This window comes from Camponotus vicinus, unplaced genomic scaffold, assembly GCF_025532165.1.
Source record: "Camponotus vicinus isolate PSW18456_S1 unplaced genomic scaffold, iyCamVici1.0 SCAF_6, whole genome shotgun sequence".
Classification (NCBI taxonomy): domain Eukaryota; kingdom Metazoa; phylum Arthropoda; class Insecta; order Hymenoptera; family Formicidae; genus Camponotus; species Camponotus vicinus.
This window is the reverse complement of record NW_028141978.1, coordinates 6285118-6311661: the sequence shown is the minus strand read 5'-3', so window position 1 is coordinate 6311661 and position 26544 is coordinate 6285118. Positions and strand designations below refer to the sequence as shown.

Here is a 26544-nt window from a genome sequence, read left to right as displayed (position 1 = left end):
TCTAATTTTATGAAATAAAATCCATCATAATAATTCAATTTTTTAAAATAATAAAAAATTAAGAATTTTATTTATTAAAATTAATAATTCTATTTATACTAGTAATTTTAAGCAGATATTACTTGAAAAATTAATTAATAGTTCATCGAAATTATTCTAAGACTTTTATTACGTTATAATCATTAGTTATATAAAAATAATAATTTTACAATATCAATCAGTATTAATTAATCAAGTAGAAATCTTTCATGAACAGATACAGATTCTTCACTCGCATTTGAAGAACGCAGTCAATATGACAATACGGATAAACAAAATCTAAGAAGACCAACCAAAAGATATATTTTTAGATATATAAACATGTTAATGTAAAGTTTCTTTTTCTCACGCCATTAAAAATTGCGATCGTTAACTTGAATATGTATTCAAACATTACGAAAATTGTGAATGATTGCGGACTGCGATTTTTTCAATTTCTATCTGTCGAAATACAAACGAAATACATATACTCTTTCTTCCAAGATGTTCACGATGTTCTCTATCTAAAGTTTTCTTCCTACCTCCGTAGTGTCTTGCAGCTTCATATTTACTTTTTTCAGGCATAAAATCCTTTACTGCTGCTTCATATTTTTCTTTGAAAATACTTTCTTCTATTTTTTGCAATATCTCTTTTTAATTGTAATATTTCAATGTCAAATTTAATTAATTTAATTTTCCATGTCAAATTTAATTAATTTAATTTTCTGTTATGTCTAATATAGATATATTGTCCATCATAACATTATGTACCACTATCCGAAGCATAATTCTTTGATATGCTGCTGAATAAGTTCCGTGAAATCATCCGCCCTAATTTCCTACGAAAGAAAGCAAACAAAAATACAAACGTTTTACTTATAACTATAATCACACAATAATAATGTAAAACCATATGCGAAATCGTCTAATAAAGGTCGTCTAATCATTTGCATTGTTTTTGTCTCGCCAGTTGCATTTATACATTGAAACTAAACAATGCATGCTCTTGATAAACAAATTACGTGTATATATATATATATATATATATATATATATATATATATATATAATAGTTAAAAAATCTTTAATGTTCTTGAATATTTTCTCGGTAATAATATAAAAATTCTTTAAAGGGTTAAAAATAATTTTAAGACGGTTAAATACGAAATGAATCGAACAACAAATAGTTCTAATTTCTAAAATTTCTTTTTACAATTAGAATACTATGGATACGGTGTATATATTTAAATTATTGTAAGACGTACATTTTTTATCAATTTTTATAGAGAAACAATTATTAAAGCAACGTTTCACAAAATGGTCGATTTAGAATATTATGTAAGAAAAATAAATAAGATATTAATTTAAGATGCCTAAATATAATACATGTATCTTTTCTGCGTCTCAAAAAATATTTAATTTTTAGCTTTATTTGACATTCAATCGGAATATGTCAGTTACATTTATATATTTAAGAGCGTTAAGTTAAACTTCCAAATAATTTATCGAACACATATACAAAAAAAACATACATTGAACTGTACGTAATTTTATAAATATTATGATAGAAGTACAATAATATCAAATTTTATAATATTTATATTTTGTTTATCTCTTTATATTTTTCGATAACGTTTAAACGTTATGTGAACAGAGATTTAACAAAAAGACAATATTGAATGGATTTATTGAAAATGATATGAAGTTTTCGAGAAAAATAATATTTTCAACACTTACAGTATTATTCTGATGTTGTTCTTCCATTTCCGTTCTCATTTCTGCTAGTGTTTCTTTGAGAGCGATGTCTTTCTCTACATTTTTAATTAATTTCGACGTCTGTTTAACCATACATGTTGATATTGTTTTTTCTGTTTTGCGAGAAACTGGTACTAAGTGTTTGAAAAATAAACAATGTTTTTTTTACTGCTCATGTTTCTTTGAAAGTGATGTCTTCCTTTACCTTACATTTTAAATTACTTTTGCTTCAACCAAAGATGTTGAGTTTGCATTTCCTTCTGTGTGAGAATCTGATTGTAAAAGGTTTTTCCATGAGTTTTGTATCATCGGAGACAAGATTTTCCGCCCCCATACATTGTAAACCGCTTGAGTGCAAATTTCCATATCGCAGGATATTAAAAAATTTCTAAACACTTTATGTAAATTCCTACATATTTTCGTAATTATTTCTAATGAATTTAATGGTTGAAGAATTCTGCGTGCGCTACGTGGAAGAAACAGTATTTTGAAGTTGTCATTTTGCATGACATCTTTTAAGAAGGTAAACTCCGTGTAAAGTTTGGTGAGTAAAATCACTTTGCCGCTTGTCTTTTTAAAACGATGTCTATTACTCACTGAATTTATGAAGTGATTGTACCAATTTGACATGATTTCATTTTTCCATCCATCTTTTTTATTCTTAAAAATGATACTTTTCACGTTTTTCAAATACTCTTTAACTATTTCATGTTCATATTCATAAATAAATAAAGGTAGTAATTTATGACTACCTGTAGCATTTGTACAAAACACAATATATAGACGATCATTTCTCAATTTTTCTATATCAATTTTGTTCCAACCTAGGTATTGAAATTCCGCGTGTTGAAAATAAGTTTTAAATTTTAAATATACTCGGTTCATAGCGTAAATATTATCTCTTTTAATATTTTCTTCTCCCAATTGGTGGTTGAAATCTCGAATAAAGTTTTCAGCGATGTCCAATTCTTGTTTAGTTCTATCAGCTTTATACAATTTATATTCAAATTGTTCATACTTTTTGGGTCTTATAATTTTTTTCGTTAAGTTTATTTCTTTATTGGCTAATTTTTTTATCTCATTTGCATTAAGAATTATTCTCTGAATTGTTGAATAAGAGATTTTATACTCATCCATAATTTGTTTAATGAAAGTTGATCTATCTTTTCCTAATTTTTCTAATTTATCCACAATTTCCATTCTTTTTTGCAACGTAAGAACGTTTCGTCGTTTGGTTGACATTATAAATTTTATTTAAAATTATTCCCTCACTATACTTTACAGATTTCTGACTTTACAGATACTTTTAAAACTTTTGGCACACGATATGAAAGGCCGAATATAATACTGGCAACTAAAAGTTGTTATGGTTGGTTGTTCTTGAGAAGGAGTATACTAACGATCACAAACATAAACAGTATCTGACAATCGTATATCAATTCCCTAATTTTTTCATTTTTATGTTTATTGTTTACATATATTAATATTCGCTAAAACATTATATTGTTTATAATTGACAATGAAACGATGAAGTTAACTGCAAAAATTGTGAGAAAAATTGTTTAAGAGAAATATGTATTATCCTGTAAATATAAAAGATTTTATTAATCTTTCCATTAATTAAAAATCATTCTTAGAAAGAAAAATATAAATTGATTATTTATTTTTTCGTTAAAATTTAGAGAAACAGATACTTTGTATATACATATGTATATAGGCATGATATGCCCTGGTGTGCTCGAGTCGCGCACTCGCGTTTATATATCTCAAATAAAATATAAAATCTCAAACAATATATGTTATAAAACGTAGGTTTTAGACTATACAATTTGAATATAGGGGACATACCAAATTTTTATACTTACTTCGATGAAAGTCGTTTAGATTTAGGATTTGCGTATAGTTTTTTTAAACTATATAGGTTACATAAAAAGTATTTCAGAAATTAAAAGAATCTTAACTCTAGTATTGATTACATTAACTCTAGTATTGATTATCTTAACTTTAGTATTGATTACAATTTAATAGCACATAATTTATTTGGATAATTGTATTAATCTCATATCAGTTTAAAAAATTTTTCATTTTCATCATTTTTTAGATTCTTTTAAGGCATTTTTTATATGCTTGGTATATTTTTTTACCGTTGCAAAGTTTCTTTTTATTGAGATATCACTGCTTTTTGTAAAAATTTATATTTAATTATATTTAAATAGTACATTAAACGATAGATTTTATATAATAAATTTAAATATTTACTGATTTTGTTCAAACTGGTCACAATCGGAAGCTTGCATCTACATTATATCACAAAAGTGCGGTTAGATTCATGATTACGGCTTTAGTTCATGAGATATTTTAATCGAAAGTTTATTTGACGTAAAGTTCCGAATAAGCTATTGATAGTAACTCGACATATCGAAAGCAATGATTCTCAATGATTGGATCCAATTCTTATATGTACTTGACGTCGCTATCTCGCTTGATAAGCAATATAAACGCTCTAAATCGTAAGAATATAAACTCGAATGCCAATTTGAATATAGAAAAAGTTAATAGTAAAACGAAATAAAATATTTCTAAAAAAATTTCTTGTATCCTAGGATAATAACTTATATTAGGAAAATAGATGTTAATTTAATAAAAATTATCCGCATAGTTTTATCTTACTGTAATTATCAAATAAATAATTTATTTGCATTTCTGTCTTCTTTTTTCAAAACATAAATTATTGCTTATGCAGCAGAGATAAAAAATTATCTAAATTGCTCTCGCGTGTGGTGATGCTTGTCTTATTTTAAAAACAGGTTTATTCTGATTTTTCATCATTTCGACGAGAATTTTTCGAGAATATTATCCAGAAAGGATAATTTTGATCTCATTTCCTTGATACATAGAAAAGTGCAACGTCATACGTGAAATTATCGGATTTTTCTCTTTATATTATTATAATATTTGTAGTCTTTATTCTTATGTTATTGAAAAATTAGGTCTTGCACAAATTATATCTAATGGTTTAATTCTTCTATATATTGTAACGATCATGAATCTCTTACACTAAGATAATTTAGATGCGCGATGATTTCGTCATAATTTATATCGTTTTTAATTAATATCATTTTTCGCAAATTTCCAAGACTATCTATTTTAAACATTTTATAAAAGAAGAGACAGTCAGAAAATGTTATATACATACGTGATGATTTATATCATATCTTTGTCATGTTTTAAGCGTCAGTGTACGTTATTATACGTTAAACTCCCACACAAATGTGATTTAATCAGTGAAATATATACGCAGTTGAAATTTTCTCACAATGTTTACTGACAAAAGTTCTTGATACAATCGACTCTACATACAGTATTGTTGATCGCAATAATTTTTTTGCGAGAGTAATGCCTGAAATATAATATATTCGAAAACGATGGTCTCGAGTAATAACGATAGATGAATCGTTTCAAAGAACAGAAACGATATCGTAGAAAAGACAGTAAGGTAAAAATATCTAATAAAATAATCAACTGACAGTGGTGGGGCTTTAATCGGTTTTCTAAAGCGGCTGCGATATTTTTTAATATTATAATGAATATTATATCGCTGATATCGCAATTTTTGAGCGAATTCGCACCGTTCATCGAAGCGGAGAATAAAAATAATGGCGTGCGATATAATCAATAACCAATCGCCGCCCCAGAACGCGTCGCGAAAGACTAGAATGATTAAGAATAAACACGCCTGGCGCGATTGGAAACATAAGACATATGTATATATATACTTTTAACAACGATTAATAGTGATAATTATTATTACAGTGTTACAGCGAAGTGATGCGGCTCGACATCCTTTTTGATTTCCGGTGAATATAATGCTCATATTTATATCTATGTAATACATATAGCGCGAGGAATACAATATATACAAATGTTACGACGCAGAATTGAGTCTTCTTGTGTTTTCAAGATATAACGAGGCGAATAAAATTTTTCTATAATCGGAATAATAAATAAGAGTATCAAGATAGATCTACATAAAAAATAATATCCGCTATTATTTTCCGAACAATATTTGAATTCTTTTTCCTACGATAAGATTGGAAAATAATTTATAATGAATATTATGTAATGTATAGCACAATATCCTCCAAATTGCGTGCGAATACATGTGTGTAACGATTATTTCCGTTTAATAAAATAGTTTTCATTTATAAATAATATTAGAAGAAGAAATATGTCGAAGAATTGACAAATGGAGCGTCATGTAACTAATTAAGGACTATTTACGTAATACTATACTAAATGAAATACTTACACACATCTTTATAAACTCTCGTTACGCTTTAGTGTCTTGGTTATATATATTTTTTTTATTTTCGTCATTTATCACAGCATCACGCGTGTAACAATGTTTTGCGTTCTGCGTCCTGTTTATACTTGTTCAACCAGAGAAAAATCACATAATTAATTATGTATTATATGGATGCTTCAACGTATCGTAGAACCATCTAATAAGAAAGATTTATTTTTAAATACATAATATCGCATCATGACACTTTACAGTTGTACAACAACATCGAGACTCATCCAAACACATTGAATAAATTTAGAAATTTGTGGACGGAATGCCATTCTTAGGCGTATATCGATAAATCATTCAATTTAACTGATATTTTATTCTTTATCACATTCCTTAGCTAGCAAATTGAACATTTCTTCTAAATATATTTCTAAATGTATTTCGATTATTTTACGCATCAATCATATAAATATATTTTGTATAATATACCAATCAACCAGAATTTAATCCAATGATATGATCTGATTTTTTCACCTTCTTTTTCTCTTTCACTCTCTCTTTTTCTCTCTTTTTCTTTTTCTTTTTCAGTCAGTGCACTCGGAAGCGAAACTCTCTAGATCCACATAGTGTCCATTCATGTTGTCCTCCAGCAGTTGAGCGAGATCCCTACGTAAGGTCTGGAATTCCGGCCTACGATCAGGATCAGCGTGCCAACATCGGGATATTACCCTGAAGAGTTCGCTTCGGCAGTGCGAAGGCCTCTCCAGACGATAACCGTTGTGTACGTTCCGCATGACTTCCCGCGCCGTCATATCCGGGTACGGTGTTGAACCTGAAGAGATAGTGCAAGATGATGCGATTATTACGATGGGATATCAGCACGATAGGAAGTTACCATGTCGATTCAGGCGTACATTGTTCTAACAAGATACAAACTGGTCCATAGATAATACGTGACATTGTTGTACGAAATCAAATTTGTTATTGTCGTATCAATAAAAAAAATGCGTTATAATAATGTATAATAATATTTTATATCTTGATCGAATCTTGCTAATGTTATTAATTAAAGAAAGTTAATAAATGAGTATATTTAATAAATAAAACGGTGAAAATACAATTCTACAGTAAATAATAAAAATCGCTTATATGTTTTTAATATCTGTTTTGCAACATTTATACACACATGCTATTAGTGTGAACATGTCCGCGAACATGTATTTACTTATATTTTTACCTTATTTTCATATCAAATAACAGCGACACAATAAACGGACTCTCGGATGTCGATAATATTTATTCCGGCAACAAGCTACTCGAAAATCAGACTACTCACCTAGAGTGACGATTTCCCACATCAGAATCCCAAAACTCCAGACGTCGGTCTTCATCGTGAAAAGAGAATAGATCAACGATTCGGGGGCCATCCATCGGATTGGTAAGGCATTTCTTCCATGCCTGGTTTCGATCACTTCGCCGTCTTCGTTGGCGAACCTCGACATGCCAAAATCGGCAATCTTGCATAGCTTGTTGTGATCCACGAGGACATTTCGGGCGGCAAGATCGCGATGGATGATCTGTGTACAGAAAAAACGAAATCATCGATAAACAATCGATGTTGAAAAGATGTATTCCATTATTAGATTGCGATTACGACCTGATCAGGAAATTACAGCGCTATATTACGCGTACTCGATACTTGAATATGACAAGTTATTTCAAAAATACTTGACCTTGAATTCGAGTTTCATGCGCGACGAAACGAGATTCGGCGCCGTGCCTGCAAATATTATTTCAGCGACACGGGCCAGGTACTCCTTGGACCTAATAAATCTAGCAATCCGTCGATGCATATACGCAAATATTACTGGAAAACAAGTAAGGATTTCTGGGAAGAATAAATAAACGAGAACATAAACTTCGTTGACAGGTCACGTGCGTGTAATGACAGCTGCAAGAGACATCTGCGTTTGCTTAATCGTTAAATACAAAAAAATAATTCAAACAATTCAAACGCAAAATCGTTCAAGTACCTTGTAATTTAACCGTCAGTTATAATATTTGTACATTTTGTGCCATGATTGTGCATAGCTATCATTATTATTAATTAACCATTATATCTCTCTGCACTGTTTTGGCCAAATGAAATTTTTGCTAAACAGCAAGTCCGAAAGCCACGAAGAGAGAAGAATCTACATAATAATTATTACACGCAACGACTGAATGATGCAAACGCGATGTTATGAAACAACGAGCTGCATCAGCTGCGCCTGTCGCATTCAATTTGAATGCAGAGGCGCATCCAGAATGCATCCACGCACATCCGCAGCTGGTGCGCGCACTATCATTTAGCCCGCGCATCTGTGTGTAATTGTCTATTAAAAGAGAGACTAATTTTTGTTTTCTAAAAGCTATTATACAGCGGAAACTGGTAATTCGACATTTGATCGAATGCTTACGAGAGAAGTTTTGGTTCTTTATTCCTTTAATTGCCGTTAATCATCAGGTTCTACTTGGAATGGCATCCTTGAAATACGCGTCTTTCGTAGATCCTGCGCAAATTTTTCTCTTCCTCTTTGTTATGCATAAATCGAGAAGCTTTTGACGAGAATATTGAAACAAACAAATATTTACTTCGTTTAGATCTCCCATTTTAATCGATGATGCGCGATCGAACGGAATAAATTGACACATCGGCTGCGTGCAATTTTCGTCTCGACTGTTTATGCGAAACGACAGAATATCGGGAAATATCACTATCATTATAAACATTATGTTAATTTCTATTTATTATGCAGCTGCTTATTTCAATTTTAAATATATTTTTAAGAATCACAAAATTTAATTAATTATCATATTATCAAGAAGGAATATAATTTGTAAATCATCTACATATATATATAAACAGAGAAATATATTTAATACATATAATTTAACTTTATTTTTTAATAGTGATTAATTAAGAAAAAAAAACTAAAATTTATTAATATGTTAATACTTTATGTATAAAAATATAAAAAATACATATGTAGGAAAAATAAGATTACTTTTTTTTAAATTATGGAAATGTAATGAAAACGTTCTATAGGCTAAATATTATGTTTTTTCGATGACATACAAATAATATAAAATTTTTGTATTTAATGTAAAATATTCTACTTTAATTGCTTCAATTCTAATTTAATATTCCATTCTATATTTTCAACAAAATTAAGTAAATCATGTAAAAAATAGATTATTGTTCAAATATATCCTTGAGAGTCGTTTACTGCTCTCGAATCGGAAAAAAACTGAGCAAATATTTCCAAACTCGTTCTTTACGAGAGATAAAATTCAATCTTTGCCTAGTGACACAAATCTTCAAGCGGGAACGATTCTTCAACAAACGTTATGGTAGAAGTTTTACGACTGTGCGAAAATGTTTGAGATTAAACATCATTAGCGGGTTATTTGTCGAACAGTCGATGCTCTCCGCGACCTTCGACAGAAAATTAGATACCCTTGAAAGATTTTCACTTCCCAAATGTTGTAAATGAAAAAAAAAATTATACTACGTTTTTTATCAATTTTTATATATAGTCAATTTTTAAATATGAAAAGAGATTTCAGTTTCTCTTCCACATCAAAATAATCTGCTTCACAATAAAAATAAAATTCGCTAAAGACATTCTATCAAATTTCTCGAAATTGCAAATGTCACCGGTTATTGTTCATCGTAAATCGTGCAAAATTATTTCTTTCATGGTAGTGAGGACAAAAATAATAAGATACGCGCCAGATGATCCAGTTGCTGGAATGCTATAACTGTCCATTATTACATGCGTCAATTCTTACGTCACTGCAACTGCAACTTTACTAATCTATGTATTTTTAACTGCGCAAGACAAAATTATTCACTATGTATCACATATGCAAATTAGATTAGTATTAATTGATCATAAAAATTGCAAAGTGTATGATACATGCACCGATCTCATAAGCAATAAATGTCCATGATTTAAATTACGGTGCATCTTTACAGGAAACCTCGAGCTATGAAAATATAAATATGAATGACGAAGTTAATGATACGCAAAAAAATTTTAAACAAGATATATAATTACGACAATATTATTAAATGTATTAAAAATGTATTACACATTAACTTGAAAAATAAATGCAAACTCGCTTTGTTATATATTGCAATTCATTAAAAACATTTTTTTTGTTTCGATTGTAAGGCATCAAAGCTAATTTTGTCTAAATTTCTCCGAATGCAAAACTCGAAGCTCAGATATTCAACGTCTTCTCGTATATAAAGTGTTGTAAATTTATTCGTAAATATATATCCAAACTTATTTCTCAACGAACGTTTAGGGCATGTCTGAAGGATTAATCGGTCGCACGATATCGCTTTTACGGCGGGCCCGTTAATCGCGTGGAGATTAACGAGGGGGGCTCCATCAAAACACTTTAAATGACCGCAGCGCATCGATCCTCGAGGTGTCGGATTGAAATTTATCGCGACTTCTTTCTTGTCGTGTTCAACAGTCTCAGTCCCAATCCTGTTCCGTCCTTTTGGCGGTATCGAAGCGCATGTCACCGAAAAGAAAGAAAGCAAGAAAGTTGCGAGGACCGAATCGCTAAGCGATTATCAAGTGGTTAGTCTTGAACCGACTTTTTCTGCAGCAGGACAATTAGTTGAGTCGAGAAACCTAGAGGTTCTTCGATTCATAAATAAACCGTGTGTAATAAAGAAAAATTAATTAATATGCTATTACACATTGACAATCTCACAAGGTTGAGGGTCGACGTAAAATCATCAAGAATTATTACAATGTATCGGCGTAATAAGCGAGATTTTATTATTTTTGTATAACACTATGATAAAAGAGATATTTTTTCTCCTCGATGGACAACAATTAGTTATATCAAGACCTTGCGAACTTTTAGCTTATACGTAAACATGTCGACCATGCATAATGAAAAAGAGATAATTAATGATATTACACATTAATGTCCTAGCGATGTTGGATCATCGAGGGGAACAACATAATATCATCAAGGTCGGTTACCGGTTCATTGGTATAATAATCGATAAAACAGGAAATTTTATGCGTTATTCTTATGCGATATCTTTTATTAACAAAACAAATAAGTTTTTATCTCTGTCTATAAATGACATATGAGTGTTAAAACTTATCGGTAGTTCATAACATGAAAAAGATTTGCTTTGTAATTTTATCTTTAAAGAAACATGGAAAATCAGTTAAATCTCGTTGAAATTAATTATTTATTTATATGAAACTATCCCGAACATAAAATATAAAATATAGAAAAAATAGATTCCGTACCTTCTTCGATGCGAGATACTCCATGCCTCTGGCCACGCAATATCCGAAAACCGTGAGATCTCTAGATGTCAAGGCTGCTGAGTCCTCGCTAAAGTTGTAGAAGTACTGTCTTGTACGGTGATCACGCAGATACGCCAGCAGCTTGCCGTACATGACGTACTCCAATATAAGATAATGAGGCTCTGTAAACAGAAAAAAAATCACACGCTGTATTCTTTATATTTATTCATGTAACGGCGCATTGGAGCGTATCGCTCTTGCGTTTCGAATAAAATAAAATCTCAGTCAGCAGAAGAATAAGTCTTATCCGTCACACAACCTGTTTTTAAAGAATAAATCTTATTCACCGTACAACTTGGAGATTTATATGAGTAATGCGAGCTTTAAAAAGCAACGAGCGTAATATTAAAAGTACATATTTCTGTAATGAGTACATGGATTGATGTTTGAATGACAATTTTCCATTTGAGGCATACTCTCTGTTGCATTTCAGCAAACAAAAAATATTAAATATTAAATACCACATTTTCCAAAGATGTTAATAAACATATAAATCACGTATTTGAATTATAAATGTGAACTCCTGCAACAACGTATACAATTTTTCATCATTAATGTCATAGAATCTTATATATATCATTGCTCATTTAAGTAAAATTCCGAAATTTGTACAAGAGAAGCATCACTTAAATTAAATTACATTCACATGGAATTTATTTAATTAATAGGAATTAAATTCACACATCGAATATAAATCAAGAAGCACATAAATGATTAAAAAAATTGTATGGCGAGATTGTGAAAAGAAATATTCAACGAAGTAATTTAAACGAAAGATTTACTTGAAAGAGTTCTTGCTCGAGTAATGTCAACTTGATTGTAACTTATGGAGCCACTTTTGTCGGCGCATCGCCATCGCAACTCTCGTATTAGGTCAACATCGCTACCCTCTAATAATTCTCGTTCGCCAAGTAGTACATGCTCCTCGTGTTCGGATTAATTTCAGACGTTAATATGTTTTTCAGAGCGAATTAAACATGACATAATGTTTATAACGTCTGTTTCGCATGTATTAAGTCGTACGTGATTAACCGTATAGCAATTTAATTTCATAATATCATAGTGAAATAGCTGTATCATGTCGTGTTAAGTTCGCTGATTCAAAAATACTGACGTAATAACTAATAAGTATATTCAATGAAGAAGATTGCTATCTGGTATTCCTGTACAAAGTAATAATTTGTTTAAAAAAAAATTTATGTATAAAATTATTCTTAAAAAAGCAAATTGCATAGCAATTGTATAGAGTTTTTTTCACTGCTATTTTATGTTCATTTATGATCGATATATAATTATTATTTTTTAATAATATAGAGATGTTAGAGATGTTAGAGATTTTTAATATTTATTTAATATTTACTATCAATGAAATTTAGATGTTAATTTTGAAAATTGTAATTGAAAAAAAATTAAAAGACAATCTTATATAAAATAAAATAATTTCTTTCTTAGAGAAAAGTGCTAGAATATTCATTTTTTTCATCAATGTGTAATATAAATTAAAAGCTTATTGCACATACATGCATTGAATTCGCGCCAGTTTTATATTGTAATTTTTCTGCATGCAAAAATCACGAATCCACGCCTATGTCGATCGATATGGCACGCGTGTGATACAATAACCGTGACGAATGCAAAGCAATATGAGTACACGACGGTGATACGCGAGTTGCTATCGTTCTCGCTTTTATGTAAATCATATTTCGTAAGTACAATAATGGTTGAATACGCAGAATAATATGCCCCAAGCGGCGATAAAAGCGAGAAGAGAGTAAGAATATATTCACCCGATGCTTTGAGAGGGCCAAGAACGAGAATTGAGATGTTCTTTTGGATTAGAATCTTTTTTCCCATCTTACGTACGTCATATGCAAATCGTCTTGAGAAAGAAAGACGGCGGATTGTAAACAAAATTACAACGCGGTAATATTTAGAAATCTTCATTTATCAACGGTTTTAAATATAATACATATAATAGGTGATATGGAAACAATTAATTTTATCAAACGTTGTAAATTTTGTTCGCTAAATAAAAGACAAGATATTAAAAAGCCTTGAATGAAATGTGAAGTATCATAAAGCGAATCGTAAAGCAAAAAAATGTTTAAGCTTGCGAAATGTTATCTGTATGGAAAATTTACACCAAAAAAAAGAAGAAACATCACGTTCCCAGACTCGCAGATTTTAAAGAATGCCGCTCCTTAATGTCGCTCCTACTTTATTTCGTACGTTGCCGCGTCCATGAAAGCCGATAAATAAGCCGAAACTCGATTAACAGCAAAGGAAAAAACGGAAGATGGCCAAATAACAGAAAGCCATTTTTATTAGACGCGAATCGTTTTTATTACACTGAGAGAGAACTTTTGTATGAAAAAAGAATTGCCCAACGCAATTGTTTTTATCAAACAAATATTTGAGACGTGCATCATTTAACACATAATAAACATTGAAAAAATATTATTATTTAAATATTTGTATTTTTATACGAAACACAAGATTGCTTTTTAATACGTCAGAAATATAAAAATTCGTCGAATTTGTAATTTCGATTATTCGATTCTCCAGCCGCTAATAATTCTCTTAGTGGCCGAAACTGTTAAACATGAGTTTTATTATCGACCAAACAACGGTCGTAAAACGGTCAAAAGACTGGCTTTCTGGTTTTGACGAACGTCACCGGGAAGAAATTCGAACATGACCGCAAACGATAACAGCAGTGGAGCTAAAACTTAAATGTCGTAAATTTTATGCGGTGGCCCGTCTCGTGTGGGCCGCCAGGAACTTTTCATTCTATTGTGTGAGAGCAAAGCTGTGAAGAAAGCCCTTTAAGAGGCCCACTCCCTGAGATGCATCAGCGATACCCGAAAGTTGCAGACACACCTCTGAAGATCTCGATTCATCGCCATACTCATCTCAACTTTTACTACAATGAACATTTTATCGTTCTCAAAAATTATTACAAATTCACGAATTTGTTCTCGAATTTATCTTTCATTACTTTTTCTCGCGAAAAATCTTTTTCGGTGAATAACAATTAGTTTCGTTGAGTTCATTTTTCAGTATTTTCAGTTTATCGAATTTTAATTCTTATTAAAATGTAAGATGTAATTCTCATTTGTATAAATTAGAAAATTATTAAGAAAAGTTTTTGTATATATTCTTCTGCTAAAATCAATATTTATTAGAACAAAATGATTAAATTTTTAATAATATGTTTCTATCTAGATAATCTAATAGAAAAGCATATAATAAGCATATAATAATGCGATGTTATTTTATTAATCAAAGTGAAGAATATCATTTAGTTGCCGAACACACAAAAAAAAGGATCATGCATCTAGATCACAATCGTCGCTTTGCTTTTTTATTTAATTTTTCCCTATCTTTTTTAATCCACGAATGGAACGATTGTCTCGCGGGGATACTGACTTAATAAATGTATTATACGCGAAGAAGCGCGCTGCTGAGATACTATGGAAATTTATACGAAAGATGCAAACGACGATATCGAGCAGCGTGAAAGGAAGGATGTATAATGCCCCGTTTGTAGTCTATCCCGATGCATACGAGATTGCTCAAACAAATTTTTGATGTCTCTACTGTAAATTTATTTATCACGAGAAAATCGCGCGAAATATGTCAAATCAATTTCCTCGAGATTTCCTTCCTATGATAATGTATTTTTTAAATTTACCGATTCTCAAATTTGGAAAACAAAACAGATTATATATATGTAAGAAAGATAAAATTATTAAAAAATTTTTAGAAAATAATTATATTATTAGTAATTAAAATTCTTAATATTTTAGTATAATAAAATATAATTATCTTTAATAAGCAGAAATATAAAATTAAATATAATGTATTTTTAGCCGATAAAATTTTTGACATTGCTTAAAAATAATATAAATTATTTCCTGTATGTAAAATTTTGTACACTCTTCTTATGATATTATTGAATGTTCTAAAAAGGCGTAATAAGTTTCCTCTCGCAATTTTTCGTGATACTTAAAAGAGTAATTCTACTGGTGCAATTACGCGCACGAAAATTACTTGCCAATTCGTTGCGCATTCGCTTTCAATAATGAAGGCGCGCTACATCAAGAAACTTCGATTACTCGATTCTACGTTGTGAAGCAGGATGCAGCAGTTTTTAATCAATCATGGTACGATGAAACAACAGGACTATCGATCGTACTTTTGCAAATTGATACAATCACCGATATTTTTACACAAGCTTATACGCAACAAAAGGCAAGTACGTCATGTCATCAACAGAAAAATTAATTCCGAGTGAAAAATGTTAATTTATTTATTCACTTCTTGCATCCGTGTGCATAAAGCTAGAATTTTGAGACAGACAATTCTGATTTTTAATGTTGAAGAATCAGAGAAAAGATTGCAAGATACATAAATTATTTACGTGATTGTTTAATTTGTAGCTGTCAAACTTGTGGAAGTTAACTGCAATTATCTATTATGGCGCAAATAACAGCTGCAATGAAACGAATAAATCTTCCTGTGCAAAACAAAACAATTCCCACGTAATTATCGCAAGAACTGTCTAATTCATCTAAGCGAACAATCACAATAAAGACAAACATTTTTATGCCGATCATCTAATCGTTATCGCGAAATTGTGTTCTTACACAATCATTAAAAATATGTAAACAAATTATTCAGCAATAAGACTCACGAAAGGCGATAAAAAATTTTTTGTCGATAAAAAAATTATTAATTCTCGATGTAAATATGCAATTGAAGAGGCGATAAAATTTTTTAACAGATGTTTACGGTTTAGGCACGTAATAAAATATTACAATTTAATCGAATCACGTGTATATCGGGCGAAAACGTGATCGAGAGTTATCGTTTCATTTCGATTGATGTTAACTACTGTGTCGAATACGTCGTTCGTGAAAATCTAAATAACTCATCCACGTGAATTTCAATCAAAGCGCAAAAGCCTAGGAGTATCACGAAACGCGCATCGTAACATCTCGATTGGAAGAGAACGCATTCGAACGCAGTTCTACCTCTCTCGACCGGGGGCTTGATTACTTAATTACCATACACCGACGATCCGTGTATTCAGCATCGAGAGAAGTGTCGGCAGTTAAAACGCCATCAGTTTTTATAAAGTTTACGCTGCCAAGGCTTGCAGCGCGCGACACCCAAGGTCGAAGATAAGTGACGGTAATGAGGAAGATTCACCGAACAGCTGCAGGTGCAGCGCCGATTACGCGGTGCCGATGCAAATCGAAATAAAGACGCGCGAATAAATGCGTTACCGCGAGAAATTGGCCGATTCGTATCGCGTCGTTGATCGTACGTATCCAAAAATGTCAAATAACGGCGTATACATCTTCCCTCTCGGTTAATTGTACTATATCACACGCATAATCAGCGCACAAGATCGGAGTAGAAATAATTTAATTGAAAAGAGATGAAATGTGTGTAGGATATATATTGGGTTAGATTTATTTTAATAAAAAGGCGCGTGCGTTTTCTATATATATGTTATTAAACTGCCACTGTCAACTCACCTTCCTCGGTGCAGCAGCCCAAAAGTGTTACGACATTCGGATGACTGCCTAATTGTTTCATAATTTCAAGTTCTCGATCCAAATCTTCCTTTTCACGATCGGAAGCACCTTCTTTAATTGTTTTCACTGCCACTAGTCGAGTTGTACCTTGATGACCTGTCAAATCATCGGCTTCGGCTTTCCATACCTAATATCAATGCACACATATATACATATATATATATATATTTAATTACATATACCATGTTTCTATTAAATTAAAAGTTTATGTTTCTCTTAAAAAATTAAAATTTAATTTAAAGTTAATTTTTTAAAATATTTTTACTCCAACTATATTTAACCTAAATAATATTAACGATCGAAATAGTGTGAGCCAATTATTATTTAATTGAATATATTATTCCTAAATTGAATATATTATTCCTAATGTGCATTTAATGTTATCAACGATATGACATTTATAAGCGCAACGTTGGAAAACATATGATCATCACGAAACGGATCGTACTAATCGTCGACCTTTATCGTTAATTTATTAGAAAAAAATCTATCACGATAAATTATATATTCTCGAATTTTTATATAAGAGATTGTACATCAATATAATTATATTGATATTACGCTGTCTGTTATCATATCTTGCAAATACAATGCAAAATTATATATGTTAAATATCAATATTATAAATACATGCAGATTTTTTTCGAGATGAACAAATAAAACCACTTCATAAAATAAATGCCGAAGGAAGAAGCTGCTGAACTTATCCCAAAGATTACATCCCGCGTGAATCTACCTCAGACATTTCATACAATGTAACCGACAGTCACAAATTACAGACTTATTTTTCATTTCATTATTTATTTTCGCGCTGGAATGTGCCGCAGAAAATAATATCTCCTCACCTGACCGAAGTTTCCTTGCCCGAGAACTGTCTGTAATCTAAGCTTATCTCTAGGAAACTCCCATCTAGATTCTTGAGACGATGGAGGCGGCGATTTCTCAGCTTCGTGACACTGTGCAAAGAATCGCGCGCATTAAATTGCAGTTTAAAATTGTCCAAGAATAGCCACTGATATGCATAAAAGTGAACACTCGACACTTCATCGGAAATTATGTATCGTTGTCGTAAAATTTCTACTATATTAAAAAAGTAAACTATCGGGATTTTCCACTGACGTATTTCTACGCATAGATTTTCCTACACATAATATGCATGAAATAAATATATTATGTAATATGCAAATATATGCAAATTATATAATATGCAAATATGACACTTGGATAAATTAAAAAATTTTAATTAGATTAAATCTTCAGATTAAAGACAGAGTCTCAACTAATTAAATTATGTAAATAAAATTAACATCTAAACATTGACATGTAAAAAATTATTTGCACCAATTTTTGAGGCGATTCCTCAAATGAATCAAATCATTTCGCAGGTAATTAAATGCGTCAGGCAAGGTGTTAAATAAAATGATCGCTGTCACATTAAATATGCATTCGTTAATTTCTCTCTCACCAAATGTTGTATCCTCGGTAGCTTCGTGATCGCCTTCTCGATGGAGGTCTTGAAGTCGCCGTTTTCGAGATTAAGAGCGTCCTTCCTGCAGCTTATCTCCGATGACGTGTCCGACTCTTCGAGCACCTGCATAAGCAAATCAACGTCAGTGCAATACAACAACACATGCCATATGCAATGCGTCGCTAGCACGCGCGTGTATTACGCACGAGATGGGGGAGAGTCGCTCGCGTCGGTCGTCATTCTTGTTTAATTAGGAAACGCAATGCCGCATGGCAATGAAGATCGGCCAGAAAGATCAAGGCGTCTTGAGTGTATTTTCGCAAGTAATATTACTGCGATAAAATTAGATGTACCTATTAAGATTCTACGCGAAAATATGATGTTGACTTTTCTTACGACGGCGATAAGACACGCACAAAAATGATGCAAAAATAATCGCACCTATTTAATTATAATTATTATAAAAAGCTTTCGAATTAATAGTGATGTTAAAATATTTGCTAACTGAAAATAGCACTGGAAAGAGGAAGAGAGAGAGAGAGAGAGAGAGAGAGAGAGAGAGAGAGAGAGAGAGAGAGAGAGAGAGAGAGAGAGAAGTACTCTACGTGTATTATATAATATCATTTATTATTGATATTAATATATATATATATTAATTTTCCTTTTTATTTATATAAAAACGTGAGAATAATTTATGCTTATGATGAAAATTATTGAAATTAGCCATATTTTTATAGTAAAGTTATGTTCAACATCTCTAAAATTACAGTGTTTGTTGTTTTAATTTTTATAAAATTTATAATTTTTTAATTTGATAAAAATAAAGCTTTTAGATAATATTCATAAAATCTTAAGTCTATGTGTAATTTAATAACTATCTTTAATTTGAAGACTTAAATTAAAAGACCTATTCAACCAGTTGGATAAATACCGATTTGTCGAAAATTAAAAATTAAGACTGCAATTAATTGAAATCAAGCATTTTTTCAAATTATTATTATCAGGTTCGTGATACTATTCGTCGAAATTGTTCGAGAGCGGAAATTTATTTATCGGAATCAGATGGAATAAAACGTGTGATTATATGAGCTTGTTTTATTACCGAGAAACAAAGTTACTTCGCGCATAAAAAAGGCATTCAATGCGAAATGAAATAAAACCTCGTGTTATTTTTACCACTACATCTGCACGAGTATTATCTTGTACAGGTTCGACAAGGAAAGGCATCTATAACAAAGAACTCAATCATGATGTATGAGAATAACCAGGAAAGCGAATCGGTTTGTCTGTTTACGGTGAATTTTCAATTTCGCGAAGCACAGTACATTCAAGTTTAACATCAAACGAGTCTCTCAAAGTGGTCCTATTCATTTTGGCCCTTGTACTCATTCCTCGTCTCTCTTCTTTCGCTTACCCCTTTTTTTATCGTCTGTACAAGCCTTTGTACCGTCATTCAGATTTATTTTCACTGTCGGATTAAATTCAAATTTATGTTCGCGTTATTATATTTTGGGCATGAAAGCATTCCGCTTATGTCATTTCCGGGTATTTTGCGTTATATTCTTCTCGCTGTCATTTTGACACTAATAAATTTGTAATACATGATATTCGTCGAATTAAATAAATAAAATTTCTATTAAAAAATATAACAATGTATGTAAGAAATATGATAATTAAAATATGAAAATTGTATGAGTAAGAAAAAAATAGGATATGAATTTTAAGATATGAATTCATAAAATATCTTCGTGGAAGTGCTCCATCGATGTAATCAATTATAATTGCATTACACGAACATTCTCATTTTCCGACACGATGTGAGATTTGCGCGAGAAGATTTTCAACCTTCGATACAATCTTCTTGTTGGCTACCCGCGGAAAATTCCACGCAAAAATAATTATCGAAGACAATGGAGCCGAACAATTTTTGCATTATCCAACGGCGCATTCATTTTCTCATTACTATAACGCGCCATCCGATGATTCCTCGCTCGAAGACATCATAGGGAGATCCTCAAGATTTCTGCATACAATGAACTTGTAGTAATTGCCTTCGCTGGGGGGAAGGGGAGGTCGCTAACCATTTTGTGAATCATCGCGGAGCTAGCCTTCGCGAAGAAATTACTCGATGACCGCGTTTGATATTCATTCAGGGCGAAGTCACGGTCGTAGAATTTGCGAGAAAAAACTACATTAATCTTATATAGAAATTCTTGAAAGGATATCTCTATCTTTTTATTATTCAGAGAAATCTAAACTTGCGATTCATAATTTCGACCGTCTTTAATTAAAATAGCACGGTCCTTTGAGACGATACTCTCTAATAATTGCAAATTTATCGGAGCGCATTCCGGATCAGTTAATGACAACTAATGAATGTAATATATTGATTCAGCCATGATGGTGATGTCGAAGCTAATTATTAAAACTTTAGCATAATTTTGCAAGATAACGAATAATAGACGCTAATATGCGATGATAATCGAGATCATATCGTGTAATAATACATAACTACTATATAAATTACGATTTGTGTCTCAGCAAAACAATTAAAAACGAAGTTGCACTCATTATATTTTTCATCGTTCTCTCTCTCTCTCTTTCTTCCTTTCTTCTAGCAATTTGATTATTCGAGAATGAATCTGATGTCTAATCTGTCTTAGATTATATAAGAATAAAAATTGCATTGTTTATGTTTTAAAGAGATTAGACATTTTTCTTTCTGACTTGTATATTTATCTCATCGTTTTAATTTTATCTTTCATAAGATCGTTTTGTTTTCTTTTCCTATTTTTTTTTATTTCAAGGAAAATTGTGATTTTTAAAAACTTACTTCTTTACTTTTTGATCAGATATACTGTTACATTAGATACGAAACAAAGAAATATAAAATGAGAAGTATTGAGATTAACATTTAAATAAACATTAAGATAATATCTACATTTTAAAAATAAATACAATTTGCTCGTGATAAACTTTTCATTATAAATTATTACAGTTTACAATTTACAGAGTTACAATTAAGAATAAGATTTCTATAACAGTTCGTCGACATTTGATAATTACATATTACTATTGTTAGAATGTTTTTCTATCAAAATACCATATCTGATAAATTTTTTTCTCAATAAAATTTCTTTCCTTCAAGTATCCCCCTAATTTCGTATTCTTAGCAATGTCGTGTCTTTTCGAAATTTTCCGATTAACAGCAGAATTAGATTGCGCTCGTAACTTCTCGATTACTATGATTTCCACAAAGAGAAAAACGGAGGTATCTACGCCAGCTTTCCAATCTAAACGCGCGCTCAAACGACCTCAAACCCCGAAATCACTCACCTTACGATTCCTAAGTATCAGTCTTCTGAGAATGAGCCCGACACCGACAGCAATAGGAAAGACGACGAGGGTGGCCAGGATGTAGCTGACTACGGCAACCGTCTCCTGAGTGGCGTTGCCATCATGACGCTTCGATATCACATCACTGATGTTCATCGGTTCTTGCGAGCTCACCGAGATCGGTCCGCCAACTTCGAAGAACGTCCTGTTGAGCTCGGCGGGATGGTATATCGTGCCGTTGTATTCCGGCAGGATCGAGGGATGATAGGTGGGCCTATACCTCGTCCTATTGACCGCGGGCGTGAAAGAAGATCCTCTAGACATCACTGGGGGGACAGTAGTGTTCTGAGAGCCACGATTCTGCTCGTGTTTATCTTTCCGGAAGTTCGTCGTACTTGCAGTAGTACTTGCTTCTTTAGGTTTCGGAACTGGAATAGTGGTTGATGTACTTCCACTGATTTCCGTCGTGCTGGTGGCAATTGTAGTCGACTGACTCGTCTTCTCGGTCGTTGTCATCGTCGTCGTCGTCGTTGTTGTCATTGTCGTCTTCTCAGGACTCTTTTCATTCTGTGATTTGGGATCCACCGAAAACATCACTCGCGTCCTTTCCGTACCGCGAACGAATCCGTCCACCGACCTGCTGCCATTAAAAATGTCCGACGTGTTGTATAGATGCATGATCGGCAACACGTCGTCCTTATCCTTCGATTTGTCCGATAGATTACGCGCTCGAACTTCCGGCGATCTCTCGCCTGATATGCGTTTTCCGTTGTCTGCAGGTGTCGACGACGTAGATAGGACTTCCGATTTTTTGCTTGGAGCATCGTTCACAGGACGAGTGTCATTCTGAATCGGCGAAATCATTGTCGTGGTAGTGGTCGTCGAAGTCGTTGCGTCTTTGGCCCGGTATCTCTTCTGGATCTCCGAAGGGTCCAGGTTGCTCGCTTCCGGCGCCTTCGTTCCGGCGTCTATGAAAGTTTTCAGATCCATCGTGGTCCTCTCTTCTTCTGTTAATATCCTAGGCGTGACCGGAAAAACCGGTGCAGCCGGCGTCGTTGACGTCGTTGTCGTCGTCGTCGTCGTCGTCGTTTTCGCGACCGTTTCACCTACTCGCTCGGTCACTATCATGGTCGTCGTGACAACATTGTCCGTCGTTACGTTCGCATCACTGTCGCTATTCTTGTTCGACATCACGACATTCTGATAATCTTCACTCCCGATACTGTCTTCGTCGTTCACACTCGACGCGCTAACGACGTCTCCCGCAGGAACATCGGGCTTGTTCGCTTCCGTCATCGCGATCGCGTCGACGAGAACGGATGGATCGGTCGTATTCATCGTCTCATCGGTTGCGCTCGAATTTCGACCCAAATTCCCCATGATGGTGGTCTCCGGTGAATTTTCGTCAGCTGGTACTTTGTTCACCCCGCCGCTGACACGCACGATTTTTCGAGGAGAATCCAGCACCTCATCCTCCGAATCGTTGCCGCGACTCGTAATCGTTTCGTTCAGCGAGCGATCGTTCACCGTTAACTCCTCCGTGGCACTCTCGATTTTCTCTCGATTGTTGGAATTCGCCTTCTTGCTATCATTACTTGCGGAAGACAAGCCACTCTGAGAAGCTAATACCCTGCGACGCTTGCTCGTCACCAGGGATGAAGACTCTTCGTTAATGGTCGATCTCTGATTCAGCACTGCGCTCGCACTTTTCCTCAAGAATCTCCGGTCATTAGCACCCTCTTGCTCATTGATGCGCGACTTAATCTGATTCCACCTGATCAATCCTCTGTTCTCAGACGACTTTACGGGTCTCGTTGTCGAGATAACGCTATCGTTCCCGGCTGGATGCGGCAAGGACCAGATCGCTCGTTGGTTGGATGCGCGTTGCTGCTGTTGCGGGACGACTTTCCTCGGTCGTTCCCCCACCAAGCTACCGACAACAACACTGGGCGACAATCCAGCAACTGCGGCTGGCTCGACGGTCGCGCCGGTACTGAGTCCCGCCGGCGTTCGCGCCGGTTCTATACTGGCGGAGCCGACACGAGGAAGCAGAAGAGGAGAAGACGGCGGCAGCGGCAGTGGTGGCGGCGGTTGCTGCTGCTGCGACGGTCCATCGCTCGTTATCTCAGCACCGCTACCAGCAGGTCGACCAGCGGCACCACCACCTTCTTCTTCCCCTCCTCCTCGTCTCTCCTCGCCGTTTAACCTGGGCCCGGTGTAGTTGCGCAACAATCGCGTCACGTTCGTTATCGTGTAAGCGTACACGTGTTGCTGCTGCGGCTGCTGCTGACTCGAATCGACGACGACGACAGGTGCCGACGATTCCGTCGTCGACGATGGGCTTGATTTCGGAGCAATATTATCATTGACCGACACGCGAACCGGTCGATCCGAGGGGACCGGTTGCTGTTTAACGGTATTTCGCTGGGTCCGCTCGCTCTCGATCGCGAAACTCGAGAGCCTGAAGTTGTCATCCGGCACCACGATTCGCAGCGTCGACGATTCCGCTCTCGGCGACGATGTCTCGATATTATTGACGTCGCGAGATCTCGAATTCGTTTTCGCCGGAGTAGAAATTACTTTCTCGACGACATTCGTCAGTTTATCCTCCGATTTCTCGGCGCTTCTCGTTTCCGTTTGCGTTTCGACGACTTTCTTTTCATTGTCGTCCTTCGCGAAATCGTTCGACATTTTCTCCAGATTCACGGCGATGATGCCATTCGCGGTGGCAATAGTGTCGTTTGAGAATTTCACATTGATTTCACTCTCCGCGACGCCGGCTTCGGCGTCGTCATGACGTTGCCGCGGTATCTGGGTCGTCGTGTTCGCTTTGACCACGTGGGTAGCACCGTTTCCTCTCTCTCGCGAGATCCGAGCGCCTGCATGAACGGACGGATCACCGCGACGAAGCTTACCGTCCACTGTATTCATCTCGCTCCTCGTATCCGATCCGCTAATTATCGAACTTGAATTTGACTCATTGCCCGAGATAACATTGGACGCAACATCCGACGTGGGCCTCGGCTTCCGGTAGTATAGTCCACTACCTGGACTCCTAAACGTGTTCTTGATCCGTGAAACCTGATTCTTCTCGACTGTCCGACGTTCCAATGCAATGTTCATCTCATCGTTCATGATCTCCTCGATCGGCGCGGCTATTGTCGCGCTGAATCTCTTGGAAGAGTATCTTCGACGCGATGAGATCGGTACCGAGGATGTCGTCTCTCCAGAGTTATTATTGTTACTGGTTACGTTCTGCGCGTCCGGTTGAAGTTTCTGCCCAAAGTACAAGAACTGCGACATATCTTCCATCGGGATGTTACTCTCTACCGGCCGGAAGTGGTTGTACAGCGATTCCGGCATTGACACGATATTCTTCTTACGCGTATCCGCGTCTCCTGATTTTTGATTAGTGGGCGTAGTCGATATGACGGTTGAAGAGGACGTTGAAGAAGCGCTCTCGTACTTTTCGGTCGTTGACATGGATGGAGTTTCGTCCTTTAACATCTTCGGCGTCTGCTGTTCGACTTCTAGTTCCATCGAATCGAGATTGATCGCGGAAGTGGCTTTTTTCTCGCTACTTTTCTTCGATGATTGCGGAGTCTCCTCGTCTACCGACGCTTCCGTTTGCGCGCTAGTAACGTAAATGTTATGCTTGGTTTCCTGGGTCTCGAAAATATCCGGAGGATCTTTCGAGGTGGTATTGGGTCGCGGGGTACGATTCAAAAAAGTCCGAGATGGCTCATGCGAGCGTTGACTCAGGATCTGTCGTCTCCTGGCAGTCAGGATACTACGTAGTGTCTGCTCGCGTTTAGCTTTCGACGATAACAGCTCCGCATGTGAGGATGCGCGTCCTTGACGATGATCTGCAACCGATGCATCTGTGAACAAAAATAAAATTAATTGTTTGATATCTAATATTGTTAAATTGAATATATAAAAGATAAAAATAAATAAATTATAACTGTATATTATAAAAGAAACTTCTAATAAATTATAAAAGAAACTTCTAATAAATTATAACTGTATATTATAAAAGAATTAAAATGATTTTTATTGCTTACAATTAGAATTAAAAATGCTGATTAAGGTGGAAAATAAAGTTCATGTACGTTGCTTACGATGATTATACTCCTTTATTACGCCACGGTATGTATTATCACATTGAAGAAATATACATCTTAACGAAGTGTAAATAACACGCGGTTTCTAAATGCTAATTGATCGCATGTGGAACAATAACACGGTGCGTAACAGAGGCGATTATAGTTCCTGTTCGTTCCGGTTCGGTTCCAGCGCGACGGAGAGGAGATTTTTCCGCGAGCGGATTAATATGAGAATCACCGATTCGCCGATGCGTCTCGGTGAAAACCGGAAGAGCATCGACCGTCTACGCCTACGCGCTAGACGACGAATGTAATTAAGTTCTCAATTATATTCGCCGCGTGTGCGACGTGCGAAACGAAAGAAATTCTCGCGGAGAGGAGTTCTCTGAGTAACGGTAGTTCTCAGGGTCGCGGATGGCCGAGCGGGTTTCGGGGTACGAGAGATTTGGTACCGTTATCGCTGTTACGATTCTCCACGTGCCTGCCCACTAATAATCGACCATCGCGATCGTAAAAACGATTCGAATCGTGAATTTATTCAAATTCATTCAAAAAGATTTAAATATCG

General features: G+C 34.4%; 1 protein-coding gene and 1 long non-coding RNA gene across 3 annotated transcripts in view; both read right to left on the bottom strand.

Annotated features, from left to right (window-relative positions):
* On the bottom strand, window positions 1-4937 carry LOC145973861 (uncharacterized). Its single transcript, XR_014439562.1, has 2 exons — window positions 1756-4937; window positions 1-857 (listed from the first exon to the last, which is right to left on the bottom strand). It is a non-coding gene; the product is annotated as an uncharacterized LOC145973861 (long non-coding RNA).
* Window positions 4938-5074: 137 nt separating this feature from the next.
* Window positions 5075-26544, bottom strand: part of LOC145973860 (uncharacterized) — a 174644-nt gene continuing 153174 nt past the window's right edge. For both annotated transcript variants that reach the window (XM_083103468.1, XM_083103469.1), the window contains 7 exons: window positions 21871-25751; window positions 18532-18657; window positions 17912-18022; window positions 17007-17193; window positions 11401-11582; window positions 7404-7644; window positions 5075-6899 (listed from right to left, as the gene is read on the bottom strand). In XM_083103468.1, coding sequence (XP_082959594.1) covers window positions 6652-6899; window positions 7404-7644; window positions 11401-11582; window positions 17007-17193; window positions 17912-18022; window positions 18532-18657; window positions 21871-25751 — 4976 coding nt within the window. In that variant the 3' untranslated portion in view covers window positions 5075-6651. The remainder of the gene's footprint in view (window positions 6900-7403; window positions 7645-11400; window positions 11583-17006; window positions 17194-17911; window positions 18023-18531; window positions 18658-21870; window positions 25752-26544) is intronic.